Consider the following 20,835-nt stretch of genomic DNA (forward strand, 5'->3'; position numbering starts at 1 on the left):
TTCCTCCGGGTGCTCCGGTTTCCTCCCACAGTCGAAAGATGTGCAGGTTAGGTGGATTGGCCATGATAAATTGCCCTGAGTGTCCAAAATTGCCCTTATTGTTGGGTGGGGTTACTGGGTTATGGGGATAGGGTGGAGGTGTTGACCTTGGGTAGGTGCTCTTTCTAAGAGCCGGTGCAGACTCGATGGGCGAAATTTCCTCCTTCTGCACTGTAAATTCTATGATAATCTATGATAATCTATTTGTCTGAATTAAGCAAGATAACTTCAATTTGAAGTGAAGTCCACTGAAGCCATTTTTGTCTGTTGGAAATAAGTTTATTAATATACACAGAATATTTTAGCTCATTCCTGTGAAGCCAAACCTGCTATGACGATTTCAAATCCTGAAGTAAAATGGAACTGTCGCGCTGATACATTAATAGGTGAGTTCAGATAATATGACGGATTTGGAGGATTTATTACCATCTAGGAAAAATTAAAATTTTAATAATCTTTATTGTCACAAGTAGGCTTACATTAACACTGTAATGAAGTTACGGCGCCACATTCTGGCGCCTGTTCGGGTACACGGAGGGAGAATTCAGAATGTCCAAATTACCGAACAGCACATCTTTCGGGACTTGTGGGAGGAATCCCACGCAGACGCGGGGAGAAAATGCAGACTCCACACAGACAGTGACCCTAGCCGGGAATCGAACCTGGGACACTGGCGCTGTGAAGTAACAGTGCTAACCACTGTGCTGCCCCCTCTTGTCAAAACAAAACCCTCTTGTCGAAAATAGAACTTGGATAAACTTCACCTGCATTCATTCGAGTAACAGCTTTTATGCGTAGAGTATCTCTGGATCCAGATGACATGAATGAACAACGCCAAGCTCAGCTTGTATTCTGTGTTTTCACCTGAATCACACTCTCACCCTCATTTTATTAATTGTGGAAAGAAAATGTTTCATGGAATTTGATTTAATAAGTTCTTTTTTTTAACCTATTTTTTCCACAGGATGTGGGTGTGGCTGGTGAGGCCAGTATTTATTGTCCATCCCTTATTGCCCTTGTGAGGTTGGTAGTGTACATATAGAATATACACGCAGGAAACATGCTGGATTTAGTAGTAGTGAGTGGTTATGTCAACTTTCCCCATTGACTTGTTAGGAAGTAAACTAGCTGCATTGGCACAAGCTCAGGCAGGTCAAGAGAGTCCTGGGTTCAATCACAGGCCTGAATCACAGCAGGAGAAAATGCTACAATTTACCTCTGCTCCCTCCTCGTGTAGACCCATGATGGGAAATCATGCTCGAGTGCTATCCAGTGACCCCCTCCCCCACCAAAGTTTGCAATGTGCAAACTGATGGAGGCTGTGATATTTTCATGGTTGAGTATGAGGCCATATTTCATTGCCTCCTGGTGGAGAGGAGGGAGCGGTGATCCAGGGTGGCATCAATTCCTTTCCAGATCCATTCAAGACAGATTGGTGGTAGTATAAGGAGGACATCTGGAAAGAGATCATTGCTAATCAGAAAGCTGAATAATCTGTGCAAGAAGTGACTTGTAAAGTACTTGATTTGGAATATTTTTTGTGTGGTTAGGGAAAGTGGAGACCAACTTGCTAAGTAGCTTTGAAATGTGGGTTTGAAGGAAAATGGAAAGGACCTGCTTTACTGAAGGAGTAACAAATAATGAAGTGCTGAGGAGAGTGAATAAACAAACAAACCGGCTGAATATAAAGCAGAGAGAGCGAGCAGAGCACATCTCAAGAGGAAACAGACTTGTAAGAGATATAATGGAGGAAAGATTTCAAGGAAAAAGACAAAGAGGGGAAGAAGAGAATATCAATGCTGGGTGGCTTGAAAATTAAAGGAGGTTATTGGAAAATGAAAAGAGTGGCACAGGACAGAGAGACATGGTGAAGACTGTGAGCAAAGAAACCTGCCTTTGGGTAGAGGACACGTGATGATGGTGGTGAAGCAGAATATCAATGTATAAACTTTCTAGGAAAACACCCTGAACAATTCAACTTGTTGCATCAGTTTGAATTTAGCTTGTATGAAATAATATGTGGTTGATGCATTATAGATGTCACAGTGACTCGGAATAGTCTTGCTTATTGGACAGAAATTGATCCTAAGTGGAATTTCATCCTTTCAGACTTTTGTTTTCTATTTTGTTCTTAAGGGTTTTTGGGGAATCCCAAGCGCAATGTTAAAATACCTGGTGCGTTTATACTAAAGGCCAGTCAGAAGACCCAGCCAAAGCTGGCAGCACGTTACCTGGCCAGGAATCTGTTCACTGACGAGGTTCTAGTGACAAGCAGCGTTGTAGGAAGCAAGCAGCAAGGACTGAAATCCCTGGATCCAAATAAACTGGCAGCTGTGAGAGGTGAGTTTACTACACTTGAGTGTTGCTAATAGAGTGGCGAGATCACAATCTCAGATGAGTTATGTGTGAAAAACAGTAAGCCTACTGTAAGCTTTCAGTTACAGGTAACCTGTGTTCTGTATTAACTAATTATTCAAACAAACAAACAAAGAACAAAGAAATGTACAGCACAGGAACAGGCCCTTCGGCCCTCCAAGCCCGTGCCGACCATACTGCCCGACTAAACTACAATCTTCTACACTTCCTGGGTCCGTATCCTTCTATTCCCATCCTATTCATATATTTGTCAAGATGCCCCTTAAATGTCCCTATCGTCCCTGCCTCCACTACCTCCTCCGGTAGTGAGTTCCAGGCACCCACTACCCTCTGCGTAAAAAACTTGCCTCGTACATCTACTCTAAACTTTGCCCCTCTCACCTTAAACCTATGCCCCCTAGTAATTGACCCCTCTACCCTGGGGAAAAGCCTCTGACTATCCACTCTGTCTATGCCCCTCATAATTTTGTATACCTCTATCAGGTCGCCCCTCAACCTCCTTCGTTCCAGTGAGAACAAACCGAGTTTATTCAATCGCTCCTCATAGCTTATGCCCTCCATACCAGGCAACATTCTGGTAAATCTCTTCTGCACCCTCTCTAAAGCCTCCACATCCTTCTGGTAGTGTGGCGACCAGAATTGAACACTATACTCCAAGTGTGGCCTAACTAAGGTTCTATACAGCTGCAACATGACTTGCCAATTCTTATACTCAATGCCCCGGCCAATGAAGGCAAGCATGCCGTATGCCTTCTTGACTACCTTCTCCACCTGTGTAGCCCCTTTCAGTGATCTGTGGACCTGTACTCCTAGATCTCTTTGACTTTCAATACTCTTGAGGGTTCTACCATTCACTGTATATTCCCTACCTGCATTAGCCCTTCCAAAATGCATTACCTCACATTTGTCCAGGTTAAACTCCATCTGCCATCTCTCCGCCCAAGTCTCCAGACAATCTAAATCCTGCTGTATCCTCAGACAGTCCTCATCGCTATCCGCAATTCCACCAACCTTTGTGTCGTCTGCAAACTTACTAATCAGACCAGTTACATTTTCCTCCAAATCATTTATATATACTACAAAGAGCAAAGGTCCCAGCACTGATCCCTGTGGAACACCACTGGTCACAGCCCTCCAATTAGAAAAGCATCCCTCCATTGCTACCCTCTGCCTTCTATGGCCTAGCCAGTTCTGTATCCACCTTGCCAGTTCACCCCTGATCCCGTGTGACTTCACCTTTTGTACTAGTCTACCATGAGGGACCTTGTCAAAGGCCTTACTGAAGTCCATATAGACAACATCTACTGCCCTACCTGCATCAATCATCTTAGTGACCTCCTCGAAAAACTCTATCAAGTTAGTGAGACACGACCTCCCCTTCACAAAACCGTGCTGCCTCTCACTAATACGTCCATTTGCTTCCAAATGGGAGTAGATCCTGTCTCGAAGAATTCTCTCCAGTAATTTCCCTACCACTGAAGTAAGGCTCACCGGCCTGTAGTTCCCGGGATTATCCCTGCCACCCTTCTTAAACAGAGGAACAACATTGGCTATTCTCCAGTCCTCCGGGACATCCCCTGAAGACAGCGAGGATCCAAAGATTTCTGTCAAGGCCTCAGCAATTTCTTCTCCAGCCTCCTTCAGTATTCTGGGGTAGATCCCATCCGGCCCTGGGGACTTATCTACCTTAATATTTTTTAAGACACCCAACACCTCGTCTTTTTGGATCACAATGTGACCCAGGCTATCTACACCCCCTTCTCCAGACTCAACATCTACCAATTCCTTCTCTTTGGTGAATACTGATGCAAAGTATTCATTTAGTACCTCGCCCATTTCCTCTGGCTCCACACATAGATTCCCTTGCCTATCCTTCAGTGGGCCAACCCTTTCCCTGGCTACCCTCTTGCTTTTTATGTAAGTGTAAAAAGCCTTGGGATTTTCCTTAACCCTATTTGCCAATGACTTTTCATGACCCCTTCTAGCCCTCCTGACTCCCTGCTTAAGTTCCTTCCTACTTTCCTTATATGCCACACAGGCTTCGTCTGTTCCCAGCCTTTTAGCCCTGACAAATGCCTCCTTTTTCTTTTTGACGAGGCCTACAATATCATTCGTCATCCAAGGTTCCCGAAAATTGCCGTATTTGTCTTTCTTCCTCACAGGAACATGCCTGTCCTGTATTCCTATCAACTGACACTTGAAAGCCTCCCACATGTCAGATGTTGATTTGCCCTCAAACATCCGCCCCCAATCTATGCTCTTCAGTTCCCGCCTAATATTGTTATAATTAGCCTTCCCCCAATTTAGCACATTCATCCTCAGACCACTCTTATCCTTGTCCACCAGTACTTTAAAACTTACTGAATTGTGGTCACTGTTACCGAAATGCTCCCCTACTGAAACATCTACCACCTGGCCGGGCTCATTCCCCAATACCAGGTCCAGTACCGCCTCTTCCCTAGTTGGACTGTTTACATATTGTTTTAAGAAGCCCTCCTGGATGCTCCTTACAAACTCTGCCCCGTCTAAGCCCCTGGCCCTAAGTGAGTCCCAGTCAATATTGGGGAAGTTGAAGTCTCCCATCACCACAACCCTGTTGTTTTTACTCTTTTCCAAAATCTGTCTACCTATCTGCTCCTCTATCTCCCGCTGGCTGTTGGGAGGCCTGTAGTATACCCCCAACATTGTGACTGCACCCTTCTTATTCCTGATCTCTACCCATATAGCCTCACTGCCCTCTGAGGTGTCCTCTCGCTGTATAGCTGTGATACTCTCCTGAACAAGTAGCGCAACTCCGCCTCCCCTTTTACATCCCCCTCTATCCCGCCTGAAACATCTAAAACCTGGAACGTTTAGCTGCCAATCCTGCCCTTCCCTCAACCAGGTCTCTGTAATGGCAACAACATCATAGTTCCAAGTAGTAATCCAAGCTCTAAGTTCATCTGCCTTACCCGTAATGCTCCTTGCATTAAAACATATGCACTTCAGGCCACCAGACCCGCTGTGTTCAGCAACTTCTCCCCGTCTGCTCTGCCTCAGAGCCACACTGTCCATATTCCCTAGTTCTCCCTCAACGCTCTCACCTTCTGACCTATTGCTCCCGTGCCCACCCCCCTGCCATACTAGTTTAAACCCTCCCGTGTGACACTAGCAAATCTCGCGGCCAGGATATTTATGCCTCTCCGGTTTAGATGCAACCCGTCCATCTTATACAGGTCACACCTGCCCCGGAAGAGCTCCCAGTGGTCCAGATAACCGAAACCCTCCCTCCTACACCAGCTGTTTAGCCACGTGTTTGTCTGCTCTATCTTCCTATTTCTAGCCTCACTGGCACGTGGCACAGGGAGTAATCCCGAGATTACAACCCTCGAGGTCCTGTCTTTTAACTTTCTGCCTAGCTCCCTGAACTCCTGCTGCAGGACCTCATGCCTCTTCCTGCCTATGTCGTTAGTACCAATATGTACAACGACCTCTACCTGTTTGCCCTCCCCCTTCAGGATTCCCTCTACCCGTTCGGAGACATCCTGGACCCTGGCACCAGGGAGGCAACATACCATCCTGGAGTCTCTTTCACGTCCACAGAAGCGCCTATCTGTTCCCCTGACTATAGAGTCCCCTATAACTATTACTCTTCTGCGCTTTGACCCTCCCTTCTGAACATCAGAGCCAGCCGTGGTGCCACTGCTCTGGCTGCTGCTGTTTTCCCCTGATAGGCTATCCCCCCCGACAGTATCCAAAGGGGTATATCTGTTCGAGAGGGGGACAACCACAGGGGATTCCTGCACTGACTGCCTGCCCTTTCTGGTGGTCACCCATTTCTCTGCCTGCACCTTGGGTGTGACCACACTTACATAACTGCGATCTATGACGCTTTCCGCCACCTGCATGCTCCTAAGTGCATCCAATTGCTGCTCCAACCGAACCATGCGGTCTGTGAGGAGCTGCAGTTGGGTGCACTTTCTGCAGATGAAGCCATCCAGGACGCTGGAAGTCTCCCGGACCTGCCACATCTCACAGTCAGAGCACAGCACCCCTCTAACTGACATTGCGTCAATTAATTAAAATTAAAATTTGTCTTTTTTTTTAATAAATACTTTTTTTTAAATTACAAAGTTACTGTCAACTACCTGTTACCTAGCACTAGATTTCTAATAGAAATGCGATAGCTAACTATAATATCCTCCGATCTCTGGCTTAGATATCCTCTAAATTATAATTAAGTTATTATGTTTAATTAGTTCCCAAATAGTCAAAAAAATTTAGGTTAGAATCCCAACCAGCCACTCAGGTCACAGCTTTTCTGTCCCCCCCGACACACACAATTTGAAAAAAGGTATAAAAGTAAAAATCACTTGCTTACCTTCTGAGATGTTCTCAGGTTCTCTCGCTGACAGAGACTGCTCCTCCACCTCCAATCCTTGGCCTGCACAATGCTAATAATATATAATATAATATGGCACTTACCTTACACCAATGGGTCTTATTATTAGGTTAGAGGAGGAGGGTGGGTGGGAGACACTACACGTGTAGTGTCTCGGGTTTCCTCTCCACCAGAATTTATTGGGGGGGGGGGGGACTTGCCAGAGGTCGAACTTCCGGTTCCCGCCGAAATCCAATGGGCTGCTCCTGTAAAGGTAAGGTTTTTAAACTCACTACTCACCTCCAAGAAGTCTCTTGTCCAGGCTTTGGTAAGTTAACGAGGAGCTTGGCTGATGCTTCCATCGATTGTTTCTACAGATATCACTGATACTGTCTTGATGGCATAAATGAACATCACAATTTAATCTAATGAACTTGTAGCTTCCGTGTGGGTTTTCTGGAAGGAAAGGTTTGCCGGTTGCAGTTTGGTTCGTCTGATTTGGGTGAGCTTATCTGCCCAATGCATTTCTGTGTGCATTATCGGTTGCTAGGTGTTAACAGGATGAAAGCTGATTGATGAGGCTAACACCAAGACATAGAGCTTTTCTCATAAAGGGAGTTTATTCACTTGTCCGGCCTCACAGCTCTCCTCCCACACCCGCAGTGTCCCCTGTCCAAATGCTCTTATTGAATGTGAGGTTTGAACCCATATGCCAGGGTATTAGCCTGGGCCTCTAGATTACTAGCACAGTGACATTCCCACCACACCACTGTCTCAAAGGCAATTAATACCCATGACCTGGCTCTCTAAACCTTAAAAATGTAATTGACAAGGTATATTACACCAGGGTGCCTTTAGGAGTTTTAGAATCTACTTTCCCTATTTGCAGTGATGTGTAAATAGACGTTTGCTCCTTCTCCCTTGGCCACCTATGCATATTGCTCCTTCACTCTGTGTATAAGCCAATGTCCCACGGTGTTTCTCATTTTGACTGAAGAGGTTTTCTAAGCACTGGGATGATGCGCCAAGCCACACTACTTGATATGTTCACATGTGGCATTGTGGTGACCCTGGTGTCCAGAGGCACTGGGAAGTGGGCCAGAATCTGGCAGCAGAGGGAGGGGGCTCCGAGTCCAGCAATATTTGGAGGGAGAGTCTAGGAATACTGGAAGGGAGATCGCAGGATTCTGAGAATGCTTAAAAGAGAAGCTGTAGAAACATTGGGCTAGGTTCTGGAATTTGGAAAAATTCAGGAGGGAGTTTTCAGTGCCTGAGAGTCTGGGGGCTGTTTGGATATCTTTTGGATTGGATTTGTTTATTGTCACATGTACCATGGGGCTGGTTTAGCATAGTGGGCTAAACCGCTGGCTGCCACGCAGATCAAGGCCAGCAACGCGGTTCAATTCCCGTACCAGCCTCCGCGAACAGGCCCTGGAATGTGGCGACTAGGGGCTTTTCACAGGAACTTCATTGAAGCCTACTTGGGACAATAAGCGATTATTATTATTACCAAGTGTGGTAAACCATTGTTGCATCTCTATTAGGTGATGTATGGTAGGACCTGTACTACAGGTACGTTGGTAATACCTGCCTGCTGGCTCCGCCCAGTATGCGGAGTATAAATATGTGTGTCCTCCAGGCTGCAGCCATTTCGCCAGCTGTTGTGGGAGGCCACACATCTTAGAGCAATAAAGCCTCAGTTGTACCCAACTCAAGTATTTGTGCAATTGATCGTGCATCAATTTATTGCTCTAAGATTTTCAAACGGTGGACCTCCGTATCAAACCGGATCGCCTGCAGCTGGATCCGCATTCAAGCGACGCCAAAAAGGACTTTCAACACTGGCTAGCTTGCTTCGAGGCGTACATCAACTCGGCATCCACCCCTGTCTCGGAGGCTCAGAAGATACAGATCCTGTACTCAAGGTTGAGCTCCAGCGTCTTTCCGCTGATCCAGGACGCGCCAAACTACGCCGAAGCCATGGCGCTTCTAAAGGAGAATTACGCTCAGAAGACGAACACGCTCTTCGCCGGGCACGTACTCGCCAGCCACTCTCAACTCCATGGTGAGTCCATTGAAGACTTCTGGCGGGCCCTAATCCCACTCGTCCGGGACTGTGGCTGTCAGGCCGTTACGGCCACTGAACATTCAAACCTCCTTATGCGGGACGCGTTTGTTACAGGGACTGGGTTGGAGGGAGCCACACTCGACCTAGCGGAGACAAAGAAACTAGCGCTCTCCATGGCGGTCGCCTCACGCAGCGTTCAGGCCTACACCCCCAGCCGCACGGCCCACCCCTCCTACGCATCGTGGACCCAACAAACGGCCGCCCCAGCGGGAGCCTTACCCAGCCAATACGCCTGCGCCATGCAGAAGGGGCACTTCGCCGCGGTGTGCCAGGCCCGTGCAGTCGCCGCTATCGCCCCCACCCCCCTCATTTACGGACAACGGGCGCCACCACCTTCACCTCCCTGGACCACGCTCAGCCAGTGGGTGGCGCCAATTTCTCCCCTTCCGACCACGTGTAGCCTGTGTGTGCCACCATCTTCTCTCCCTCAGACCAACGCGGCCAGTGAGCGCCGCCATCTTCCCCCCCCCCGAGCACAACGTGCGGCCCATGGGCGCCGCCATCTTGTTCAACCCCCGCCACGTGCGGCCCATGAGCGCTGCCATTTTGTACATCTCTAGATCTTCAGCCGCCATTTCGTCCTCCTCGAGATCTTCAGGTGCCGCCATCTTGTCTCCCCCACGGCATATGGGCACCGCCAGCATTCCAGGACCAGGGCCCCCTGGGCTCCCCGTCATCCTACACCAGCGACGACCGACCACGACTCGCCTCAGTGAACATCGACCAGTCTTGTCCGCACAACCTGGCCACCGCATCGACCAGCGTTAAAATCAACGGTCACGTGACCCCTTGCCTGCTGGACCCTGGGAGCACCGAAGGCTTCATCCACCCGGATACGGTAAGGCGCTGCTCCCTCGCGGTACACCCTGCCAACCAAAGAATCTCCCTGGCCTCCGGATCCCATTCCGTGGCGATCCGGGGGTACTGTACAGTCACACTCACAGTCCAGGGCGTAGAATTCAGCAGTTTCTGCCTCTACGTCCTCCCTAACCTCTGCGCTGCCCTGCTACTCGGCCTGGACTTCCAGTGCAACCTCCAGACCCTAACCCTGAAATTCGGCGGGCCCCTACCACCCCTCACTGTGTGCAGCCTCGCAATCCTAAAGGTCGATCCGCCTTCCCTCTTCGCAAATCTAACCTTGGATTGCAAACCCGTCGCCACCAGGAGCAGACGGTACAGCACCCAGGACAGGACCTTCATCAGGTCCGAGATCCAGCAGCTGCTTCGGGAAGGCATCATCGAGGCCAGCACCAGCCCCTGGAGGGCCCAAGTGGTGGTAGTTAAAACTGGGGAGAAACACAGAATGGTCGTGGACTACAGCCAGATCATCAATCGGTACACGCAGCTCAACGCATACCCTCTCCCACGCATATCTGATATGGTCAATCAGATTGCACGGTGTTGCTAACTTGCTGTTGTCTCTTAATTTGGCTCTGTTTAATTACGTTTGCTCTAGAGTCGCCAAGTATCTTTCAATACCGCCACAAGGTTTAAAACCAAATACTGATCAAAGACTCGATACACCAGTTAATAAGTTCAAAAGCAATGCTCATTTATTTACACACAGTCAAATCTATTCATGCATAAAACTAACCTAAACGATCACTATTACTAAAAACCTATACTTGGCTTCGGGTGCCCTCTCAGTCAGAGGAACAATGGCCGTTGCCCGATTGTGAGGCTGCTGGGTTGAGCTGTTTACAGGATAGCAACTAGGAGCGTCGATCTTGTAGCGTGCGTTGACTTGGAACTTACTTGGTCTGGCGTAGCTGCTCGGCATGTCTCTCCTCGCTGAGAGCCAAGGCCAAGAGAGAGATCCTCTCTTGGGGAGTCCTTTTTATATCCCAAAAGGGCTTTGCGTGCTTTTGGGCGGGCCGTGAACTTGGCCCCAAGTAATTGGGCCGTTTCCCAATTGTCCTTATCTATTTTCCTCCAATAGAGGGGTGGGTTCCCTGGTTGCTGGGCGTGTCCTAGGTGGCCGTTGGTCTGCTTTGTTTTAGTCTCCTCTGGCGCTAGGATGTCTGGCTTAGCATTGTTTACATAAATGTTGTCTTTTGTTCCCGGGGATGACTCATTAGTATGTAGATGGCTCTGCAGTACCGGTCCTGTCTGAGAGCTAAGCTCTAATCAACAGACAGACCTTTTTGGTACTGTCCAATTTTCCCTGCATTCTTTGCAAAGTGTCCATTTTGTAATCGGGACGTGGCCTTCCCATATGGCTACACACCCTCCTTGTGATCCTCAACGCGAAGCGTGAAGGACCACATTACTGCGTCATCTTCATCTGACCAAACGGTGCTCCCATAATCAAGCTCTACTCTGTCCTATCCTATGCAACACAATTTTACCTAAATCATTTCAAATACATACATTATTATAAAACTTTACGCGGCGCTATGACATTACTGCATGCATTACAGAAAAATAAAAAAAACTGGAACCTCTAACTATTATTCTCAATAAACTATCCTCATTCAAACAATCCAAAAATCTGCAACATCTTAAACTGTACAAAATAGCTACACACAAATTTCTCTGGCCTGGCAGTCAGACACAGAGGTTTACATCTCTTTATTTCACAGAATACATAAGGAGAAATGGATGCACTTTAATTCATGTCAAGGGGTTCGGGGGTTTGGTGAAATCCGAAAATAGGGAACCTAATCCTGTATAGAGAGCGGTGGGCTCTCTTTCGTCATTTCCTGACTCTTAAGTGTCTGCACGACACTGCAAAGTATCGCCAGTACTAAGAGGGCTTCTACTACATATGATAGTGAGTACCAGGTGATAAACTTATCACACCAGGTTGGGGTATTGTTAGCTGTCGCGGGGTTCTGTGTATGCAGGGGTGGGAATCATTTACGGCTTGTGTGGTAGGGGTCAGGGGGGTAGCGTCCGTGCGCAACTGAAGGGATCCCGCGAAGATCCATGTGAACACGAAGGCTGTCTTCATCTTTGTCGGTCTTCTTCTTTGTCTTCCTCTGGGTTCCTGAGGTTCTGGAGTTCTGTTCTGTGAACACAAGCATAATATCTGTTGTTATCTTGCTTAAGATCTCGTATGCCTGTGTGTCTGTCCTTTGTTGCCAATTTCCCTTTATTTTATTTTTATTAATAAATATTTTATTGAAAATTTTTGGTCAATCAACACAGTACATTGTGCATCCTTTACACAATATTATAACAGCACAAATAACAATGACCTATTTTATATAAGCAAAAAACAAAAAATGAATAAATATTAAATAACAAAAATGAAAACTAGCCCTAATTGGCAACTGCCTTGTCACAAGTTACACCCCCCCCCCCCGCCCACCCCTCCCCCCCCCCCCCCCCCCCCCCAAATCCTGGGCTGCTGCTGCTGCCTTCTTTTTCCCCTTCCATCTATCTATCCGCAAGGTATTCGACGAACGGTTGCCACCGCCTGGTGAACCCTTGAGCCGACCCCCTTAGGACGAACTTAATCCGCTCTAACTTTATAAACCCCGCCATGTCATTTATCCAGGTCTCCACCCCCGGGGGCTTGGTTTCCTTCCACATTAGCAATATCCTGCGCCGGGCTACTAGGGACGCAAAGGCCAAAACATCGGCCTCTCTCGCCTCCTGCACTCCCGGCTCTTGTGCTACCCCAAATATAGCCAACCCCCAGCTTGGTTCGACCCGGACCCCCACTACTTTTGAAAGCACCTTTGTCACCCCCATCCAAAACCCCCGTAGTGCCGGGCATGACCAAAACATATGGGTATGATTCGTTGGGCTTCTCGAGCACCTCGCACACCTATCCTCCACCCCAAAAAATTTACTGAGCCGCGCTCCAGTCATATGCGCCCTGTGTAATACCTTAAACTGAATCAGGCTTAGCCTGGCACACGAGGACGACGAGTTTACCCTACTTAGGGCATCCGCCCACAGCCCCTCCTCGATCTCCTCCCCCAGCTCTTCTTCCCATTTCCCTTTTAGTTCATCTACCATAGTCTCCCCTTCGTCCCTCATTTCCCTATATATATCTGACACCTTACCATCCCCCACCCATGTCTTTGAGATCACTCTGTCCTGCACCTCTTGTGTCGGGAGCTGCGGAAAATCCCTCACCTGTTGCCTCGCAAAAGCCCTCAGTTGCATATACCTGAATGCATTCCCTTGGGGCAACCCATATTTCTCGGTCAGCGCTCCCATACTCGCGAACTTCCCATCCACAAATAGATCTTTCAATTGCGTTATTCCTGCTCTTTGCCACATTCCATATCCCCCATCCATTCCCCCCGGGGCAAACCTATGGTTGTTTCTTATCGGGGACCCCCCCAAAGCTCCAGTCTTTCCCCTATGCCGTCTCCACTGTCCCCAAATCTTCAGTGTAGCTACCACCACCGGGCTTGTGGTGTAGTTCCTCGGTGAGAACGGCAATGGGGCTGTCACCATAGCCTGCAGGCTAGTCCCCCTACAGGACGCCCTCTCTAATCTCTTCCACGCCGCTCCCTCCTCCTCTCCCATCCACTTACTCACCATTGAAATATTAGCGGCCCAATAGTACTCACTTAGGCTCGGTAGTGCCAGCCCCCCCCTATCCCTGCTACGCTGTAAGAATCCCTTCCTCACTCTCGGGGTCTTCCCGGCCCAAACAAAATCCATGATGCTCTTTTCAATCCTTTTAAAAAAAGCCTTCGTGATCACCACCGGGAGGCACTGAAACACAAAGAGGAATCTCGGGCGGACCACCATCTTAACCGCCTGCACCCTCCCTGCCATTGACAGGGCTACCATATCCCATCTCTTGAAATCTTCCTCCATCTGTTCCACCAACCGCGTTAAATTTAACCTGTGCAGTGTGCCCCAATTCTTAGCTATCTTGATCCCCAGGTAACGAAAGTCTCTTGTTACCTTCCTCAACGGTAGGTCCTCTATTTCTCTACTCTGCTCCCCAGGATGCACCACAAACAGCTCACTCTTCCCCATGTTCAATTTACACCCTGAAAAATCCCCAAACTCCCCAAGTATCCGCATTATTTCTGGCATCCCCTCCGCCGGATCCACCACATATAGTAGCAAATCGTCCGCATACAAAGATACCCGGTGTTCTTCTCCTCCCCTAAGTACTCCCCTCCACTTCTTGGAACCCCTCAGCGCTATCGCCAGGGGCTCAATCGCCAGTGCAAACAGTAATGGGGACAGAGGGCATCCCTGCCTTGTCCCTCTATGGAGCCGAAAATATGCCGATCCCCGTCCATTCGTGACCACACTCGCCACTGGGGCCCTATACAATAGCTGCACCCATCTAACATACCCCTCTCCAAAACCAAATCTCCTCAACACCTCCCACAAATAATCCCATTCCACTCTATCAAATGCTTTCTCGGCATCCATCGCCACTACTATCTGTTTCACCCTCTGGTGGGGCCATCATCATTACCCCTAACAGCCTCCGTATATTCGTGTTCAGCTGTCTCCCCTTCACAAACCCAGTTTGGTCCTCGTGAACCACCCCCGGGACACATTCCTCTATTCTCATTGCCATTACCTTGGCCAGGACCTTGGCATCTACATTTAGGAGGGAAATTGGTCTGTAGGACCCGCATTGTAGCGGGTCCTTTTCCTTCTTTAAGAGAAGCGATATCGTTGCTTCAGACATAGTCGGGGGCAGTTGTCCCCTTTCCTTTGCCTCATTAAAGGTCCTCGTCAGTACCGGGGCGAGCAAGTCCAAATATTTTCTATAAAATTCGACTGGGAATCCGTCCGGTCCCGGGGCCTTTCCCGTCTGCATGCTCCTAATTCCTTTCACCACTTCTTCTACCTCGATCTGTGCTCCCAGTCCCACCCTTTCCTGCTCTTTCACCTTGGGAATTTCCAGCCGATCCAAAAAGTCCATTATTCTCTCCCTCCCATCCGGGGGTTGAGCTTCATATAATTTTTTATAAAATGTCTTGAACACTTCATTCACTCTCTCCGCTCCCCGCTTCATCTCTCCTTCCTCGTCCCTCACTCCCCCTATTTCCCTCGCTGCTCCCCTTTTCCTCAATTGGTGTGCCAGCAACCTGCTCGCCTTCTCCCCATATTCATACTGTACACCCTGTGCCTTCCTCCATTGTGCCTCTGCAGTGCCTGTCGTCAGCAAGTCAAATTCCACATACAGCCTTTGCCTTTCCCTGTACAATCCCTCCTCCGGTGCTTCCGCATATTGTCTGTCCACCCTCAAAAGTTCTTGCAGCAACCGCTCCCGTTCCTTACTCTCCTGCTTCCCTTTATGTGCCCTTATTGATATCAGATCCCCCCTAACCACCGCCTTCAACGCCTCCCAGACCACTCCCACCTGAACCTCCCCATTGTCATTGAGTTCCAAGTACTTTTCAATACATCCCCTCACCCTTAGACACACCCCCTCATCCGCCATTAGTCCCATGTCCATTCTCCAGGGTGGGCGCCCTCCTGTTTCCTCCCCTATCTCCAAGTCCACCCAGTGTGGGGCGTGATCCGAAATGGCTCTAGCCGTATACTCCGTTCCCCTCACCTTCGGGATCAATGCCCTACCCAGCACGAAAAAGTCTATGCGCGAATAGACTTTATGGACACAGGAGAAAAACGAGAACTCCTTACTTCTAGGTCTACTGAATCTCCACGGGTCCACACCTCCCATCTGCTCCATAAAATCCTTAAGCACCTTGGCTGCTGCCGGCCTCCTTCCAGCCCTGGACTTCGACCTATCCAGCCCTGGTTCCAACACCGTGTTAAAGTCTCCCCCCATTATCAGCTTTCCCGTCTCCAGGTCCGGAATGCGTCCTAGCATCCGCCTCATAAAATTGGCATCATCCCAGTTCAGGGCATACACGTTTACCAAAACCACCGTCTCCCCCTGTAGTTTGCCACTCACCATCACGTATCTGCCCCCGTTATCCGCCACTATAGTCTTTGCCTCGAACATTACCCGCTTCCCCACTAATATAGCCACCCCCCTGTTTTTCGCATCTAGCCCCGAATGGAACACCTGCCCCACCCATCCTTTCCCGTACCCGCTCCCCCCTTTCCCCAGCAGCAGCAACCCAGTAATTCCCCCCTCCCACCCCCCCCCCCCCGCTAGACCCCCCGCTAGCGTAATTACTCCCCCCATGTTGCTCCCAGAAGTCAGCAAACTCTGGCTGACCTCGGCTTCCCCCTGTGACCACGGCTCGCACCGTGCGACGCCCCCTCCTTCCTGCTTCTCTATTCCCGCCATAATTATCATAGCGCGGGAGCCAAGCCCGCGCTTCTCCCTTGGCCCCGCCCCCCATGGCCAACGCCCCATCTCCTCTCCCTCCCCACCTCCCCCCATCACCCCCTGTGGGAGAGAGAAAAGTTACCACACCGCAGGATTAGAACATAAAACCCCTCTTCGCCCCCCCCCATTCGCCCCACCACTTTGTCCAAACGTTCTTTTTAATAATCCACTCATTCCAGTTTTTCTTCTACAATAAAAGTCCACGCTTCATCCGCCGTCTCAAAGTAGTGGTGCCTCCCTTGATATGTGACCCACAGTCTTGCCGGTTGCAGCATTCCAAATTTTATCTTCCTTTTATGAAGCACCGCCTTGGCCCGATTAAAGCTCGCCCTCCTTCTCGCCACCTCCGCACTCCAGTCTTGATAAACGCGGATCACCGCGTTCTCCCATTTACTGCTCCGGGTTTTCTTCGCCCATCTAAGGACCATTTCTCTATCCTTAAAACGGAGGAATCTCACCACTATGGCTCTGGGAGTTTCTCCTGCTCTCGGTCCTCGCGCCATAACTCGGTATGCTCCCTCCACCTCCAACGGACCCGCCGGGGCCTCCACTCCCATTAACGAGTGCAGCATCGTGTTCACATATGCCCCGACGTCCGCACCCTCCACACCTTCAGGAAGACCAAGAATCCTCAGGTTGTTCCTCCTTCTGTTGTTTTCCAGTGCCTCCAACCTCTCCACACATCGTTTCTGATGTGCCTCCTGTATCTCCGTCTTCACCACCAGGCCCTGTATATCGTCCTCATTCTCGGCTGCCTTCGCCTTCACGACCCGAAGCTCCCGCTCCTGGGTCTTTTGTTCCTCCTTTAGCCCTTCAATCACCTGTAGTATCGGGGCCAACAGCTCTTTCTTCATTTCCTTTTTTATCTCTTCCACGCAGCATTTCAAGAACTCTTGTTGTTCAGGGCCCCATGTGAAACTGCCACCTTCCGACGCCATCTTGGTTTTTGCTTGCCTTCCTTGCCGCTGTTCCAAAGGATCCGCTGCAATCCGGCCACTTTCCTCTCCTTTTTCCATCCGTGTCCAGGGGGAATTCCCTTCTGGTTTACCGCACGGTGTTTTTAGCCGTTAAAATTGCCGTTGGGGCTCCTATCAAGAGCCCAAAAGTCCGTTTCACCGGGAGCTGCCGAAACGTGCGACTCAGCTGGTCATCGCCGCACCCGGAAGCCGCCAATTTCCCTTTATAATTGGTCACCATCTGTGACTCCCTCATTTTTGTTTTAAACCAAATATTTGGGACAAGACATCCAAGAATATTACTGACATAGTGCAAGCTGTCTCGCAGCCTGTGCGATCTACCATCCCAGTGTTTTAGGATGTAAATAACATACAGAAGCAACCTAAGGGTTGCCAAAACCAAACAAAAGAATTTCTAACTTTCATGGGCTGCGGCGGGCAAGAAATGGGTGGAATCCCCGGGTAGGACGGTGATCAATGCCGTTTGTGCTCTACCCGAGCGTAGCTGACCAGAGGGGGGTCCTCAGGCCGGGCGGGGACCAATGCCGTTTCTCCACTGCCTGAGCAACCGGCAAGAATGGGTAAGAATGTGGCCGTCTTTGGGGGCTGCCTCTCATGACCGAATCAGTAGAGTAGCTATGAGTAGTGTTCTGTCGACAAACTAGTTCCTCTGAACAGTTGTCTGGCGACAAACTTGTACCTCCAAACTTGTTCCATTAACAAACAGCCAGGGGGCGTTAAAGGAGTGGTGACGTGGGGCCTTGAAAACTGTTAACATTAGCACTAACGAATAAACATACAACAAACATGGTGCAGGTTCCATCAGAAAGGACACCGTATCTTTCCATCGGTTCCTTTTTTCTCCATCATCTGGACACTTCACTGCTCAATAGCGAACAGGGTCGCAAAGGGATTTGTTTGGTGGGAGTCAGACTCTAAGTCATCATCTTCTCCCGGCTGCCAAACTCTTGACTGTAGTAACCGTGCTAAAGCTGCTTGGGGCGAATTGGGGTCCATCTCATCATTCCGGATGAGCCTGAACGAATTGTCTCGGTGCCAGAATCGTGTGTCGAGATTGGAGCGACTAGTTTTCAATCCGTAATCGTCGGGCGGTGGGTCTGGGTCAGGGGCTTTGATATATGTAATTTCGAAGGGGTCAGTGGAATCATGCCTGCATTCGCTGGGAGTGGGGCCTGGTACAGGGGTATAGTCATAACGTGGTATGCTGTGGCTACTGTCTTTGTGATCACTATCACTGTCGCTGTCGCTGCTGGTTGAAGGAAGGGAGAGGCGGAGTCCTGTCTCTGGGGGTGGAGTTGAAGTTGTGTCTGAGGACGGGCTGGACTGGTTGGGGGAGGGTAGGAAAATGTCATCTGTGGGCGGGGCGTGCTCATCTGCTGCTGCGAGCAGGATGTGGTGTGTGTGGCTATTCTGCGAGCCATAAGCCTTAAGCTGGTTTACGTGAAACCACGCAGACTTGCCATTGGGATATGTCATTTTGTATACCGAGGGGCTGACTTTGTCCGAAATGGAGTACGGACCGGAAAATTTAGGGGAAAGGAATGAACTGGGGTTGTAAAGGGAAAGCATGACTTGCTGCCCTACTGCAAACTCAGTGGCGTGTACTGTCTTGTTGAAACAAGCCTTGCTCTGTTTCTTCCTGGTTCCAACTCTCACAGCTGCTGCGAGTTGGGCTGCCTTTAAGTTCTGTATCAATTGTTGAACCGCATTTTCATGCGTGAGGGCTGTGACTGCGGGGCTGGCCAAATCCAGTCCTAATAAATACTCAGTGCCTTTATGGGTCGTCCGGTCATGAGGGTGTGGGGGTTGTATCTTGTGGACGTGGATACCGTGTTTCTTATAAACATTAAAGCAAATGGGAGAACTGAATCCCAGGTGCTGTTATTCTGCTGTACCATTTTCCTGAGGGTGGCTTTTAATGTCCTATTCATCCGCTCTACAATACCATTCGACTGGGGGTGGTATGCGATATGAACCTTTTGTCGATTGCCGAAAATCGTGAGGATGTTTTTCATTACACGTCCTGTGAAATGGGAGCCTTGATCGGACTCTATATTGCGGGGGAGTCCCCATCTTGTAAAGATGTGGTGTGTTAATGTTTTAGCCGTTGTCTTGGCCGTATTAGTTTGCGATGGAAAAGCCTCCACCCATTTTGTGAAGGTGTCTATGACCACCAACACATACTTATAAGCATTTCTGCAAGGGGGTAGGGGTCCTTTATAGTCTATCTGGAGATTTCTCCAGAGTCCATTAATGGGGCGGGTATGACTAAGTTGAGCCTTTTTAGCATATCTGTCCGGATTGTTCTGGGCACAGATTAAGCAATTCTCTATGTAGTGCGTTACATCGGTTTTTAAATCAGGCCACCAGCAGAGCGGTCTGAGGCAGGCTAGGGTGGGTTCAATTCCTTGGTGTCCATGATTGTCATGGAACTGACAAATTATCTGGTTCCTGTCCTGGCTGGGAACTATATAAATGCCATCCTTTAAAATCACACCGTCATGTGTGGTTATTGCATTCTTGTATTTATCGTACGGGGCTGGGCAGGTACCCTTCAAAACTTCCCTGAGTTTCTCGTCCTCTTTCTGTGCCTTCGCTAAATCCTGAATGTTGGTCTGTGAAACCTGAACTGCGTGTCCTGGGGTGCTTTCGGGGGTTTCCAAAAATAACCATGCCTGGAGCCTGTCTTCGCTAGGGCATCTGCTTTAACATTACATGGGGGGGGGGGAAGAACGGTGATGACTGCGAACGTTAATTATTCCATATTTTCTATCCTTCGCTGCTTCTAAGATATGGCGGAGTAATGGGGCTGAGGGTAGGGGTTTACCCTCTGCGGAAACAAATCCTCTTGTTTCCCACAGGGGTAGGAATTCTGTCAAACTATTACATACATACAAGCTGTCCTAATAGATGTCGGGAACGGGTTGGGGCGGTCTACAATATAAGCGATTGCTGCCTGCGAGCCTAAGTGTCCTGGCAACTTGAGTGAAATCTCATCTGGGGCGCGTCCCTGCGCGTCCTCTACGTAAATACCGCAACCGGTAATTCTCTTTCCATTTAACACTGTGGAGGAGCCATCCACATAAATCTTCAGGGGGACGCACGTGTCTGTGGGCTGGGGTCTCTGGGTGTACTACCTGGTTTCCTGGCAGGTGTTTTGGGAATAAATGGGCCTGTGTTCTCTTTCGTGGTGATGATCTCACACTCATGAGGGGTGCCTGCACACTGCAAATTATCGGCAGGGAAGGTGTGGGTCTTGGTTCGTTTTACTGTGATGTCCCGTCCCTGTAAAATAAGGGTCCAATGGGCTGCACGGATTTGGCTGACTGTGCCATCTTTAAGTGGGCCGTCTAACAATAGTTGTGTCGGGGTGTGTTCTGTGAGAATGGTGATGGGGTTGAGTCCTGTAATGTAGGCGAAGTATTGTACTGCCCAAAAAACAGCGAGCTGGTGCCTTTCACAGGCAGAAAATCCTTGCTCTACGGGGTCTAACACACGTGAGGCGTATGCTACGAGGCGTAATTGGTCATGGCGTTCCTGGAGGAGCACGGCCGAAAGGGTTCGGTCGGTGCTTGCAACTTCGATTACGTACAAGGAAAGTGGATCTGGGACCTGTAATGCTGAGTGCTCTTTTTAAAGCATCCACGGCATCTGTATGCTGTGGAAGCCATTCCCAAGTTGCCTGCTTCTTGAGAAGTTCGGAAAGGGGCGC

At 49.3% G+C, this 20,835-nt stretch overlaps 1 protein-coding gene and 1 long non-coding RNA gene across 3 annotated transcripts in view; one reads left to right on the top strand and one right to left on the bottom strand.

The window, feature by feature from the left end:
- The window catches only part of LOC140428100 (BEN domain-containing protein 2-like), a 249,390-nt gene that overhangs the window by 126,760 nt on the left and 101,795 nt on the right, over window positions 1–20,835 (top strand). For both annotated transcript variants that reach the window (XM_072514160.1, XM_072514161.1), the window contains exon 8: window positions 2,176–2,379. In XM_072514160.1, the coding sequence (XP_072370261.1) occupies window positions 2,176–2,379 (204 nt within the window). The remainder of the gene's footprint in view (window positions 1–2,175; window positions 2,380–20,835) is intronic.
- Window positions 10,452–20,835, bottom strand: part of LOC140428102 (uncharacterized) — a 203,359-nt gene continuing 192,975 nt past the window's right edge. Inside the window, exon 3 of the long non-coding RNA XR_011948706.1 lies at window positions 10,452–11,913. This is a non-coding gene — a long non-coding RNA (uncharacterized lncRNA). The remainder of the gene's footprint in view (window positions 11,914–20,835) is intronic.

The sequence above is a fragment of the Scyliorhinus torazame genome, chromosome 8, assembly GCF_047496885.1.
Source record: "Scyliorhinus torazame isolate Kashiwa2021f chromosome 8, sScyTor2.1, whole genome shotgun sequence".
Classification (NCBI taxonomy): Eukaryota; Metazoa; Chordata; class Chondrichthyes; order Carcharhiniformes; family Scyliorhinidae; genus Scyliorhinus; species Scyliorhinus torazame.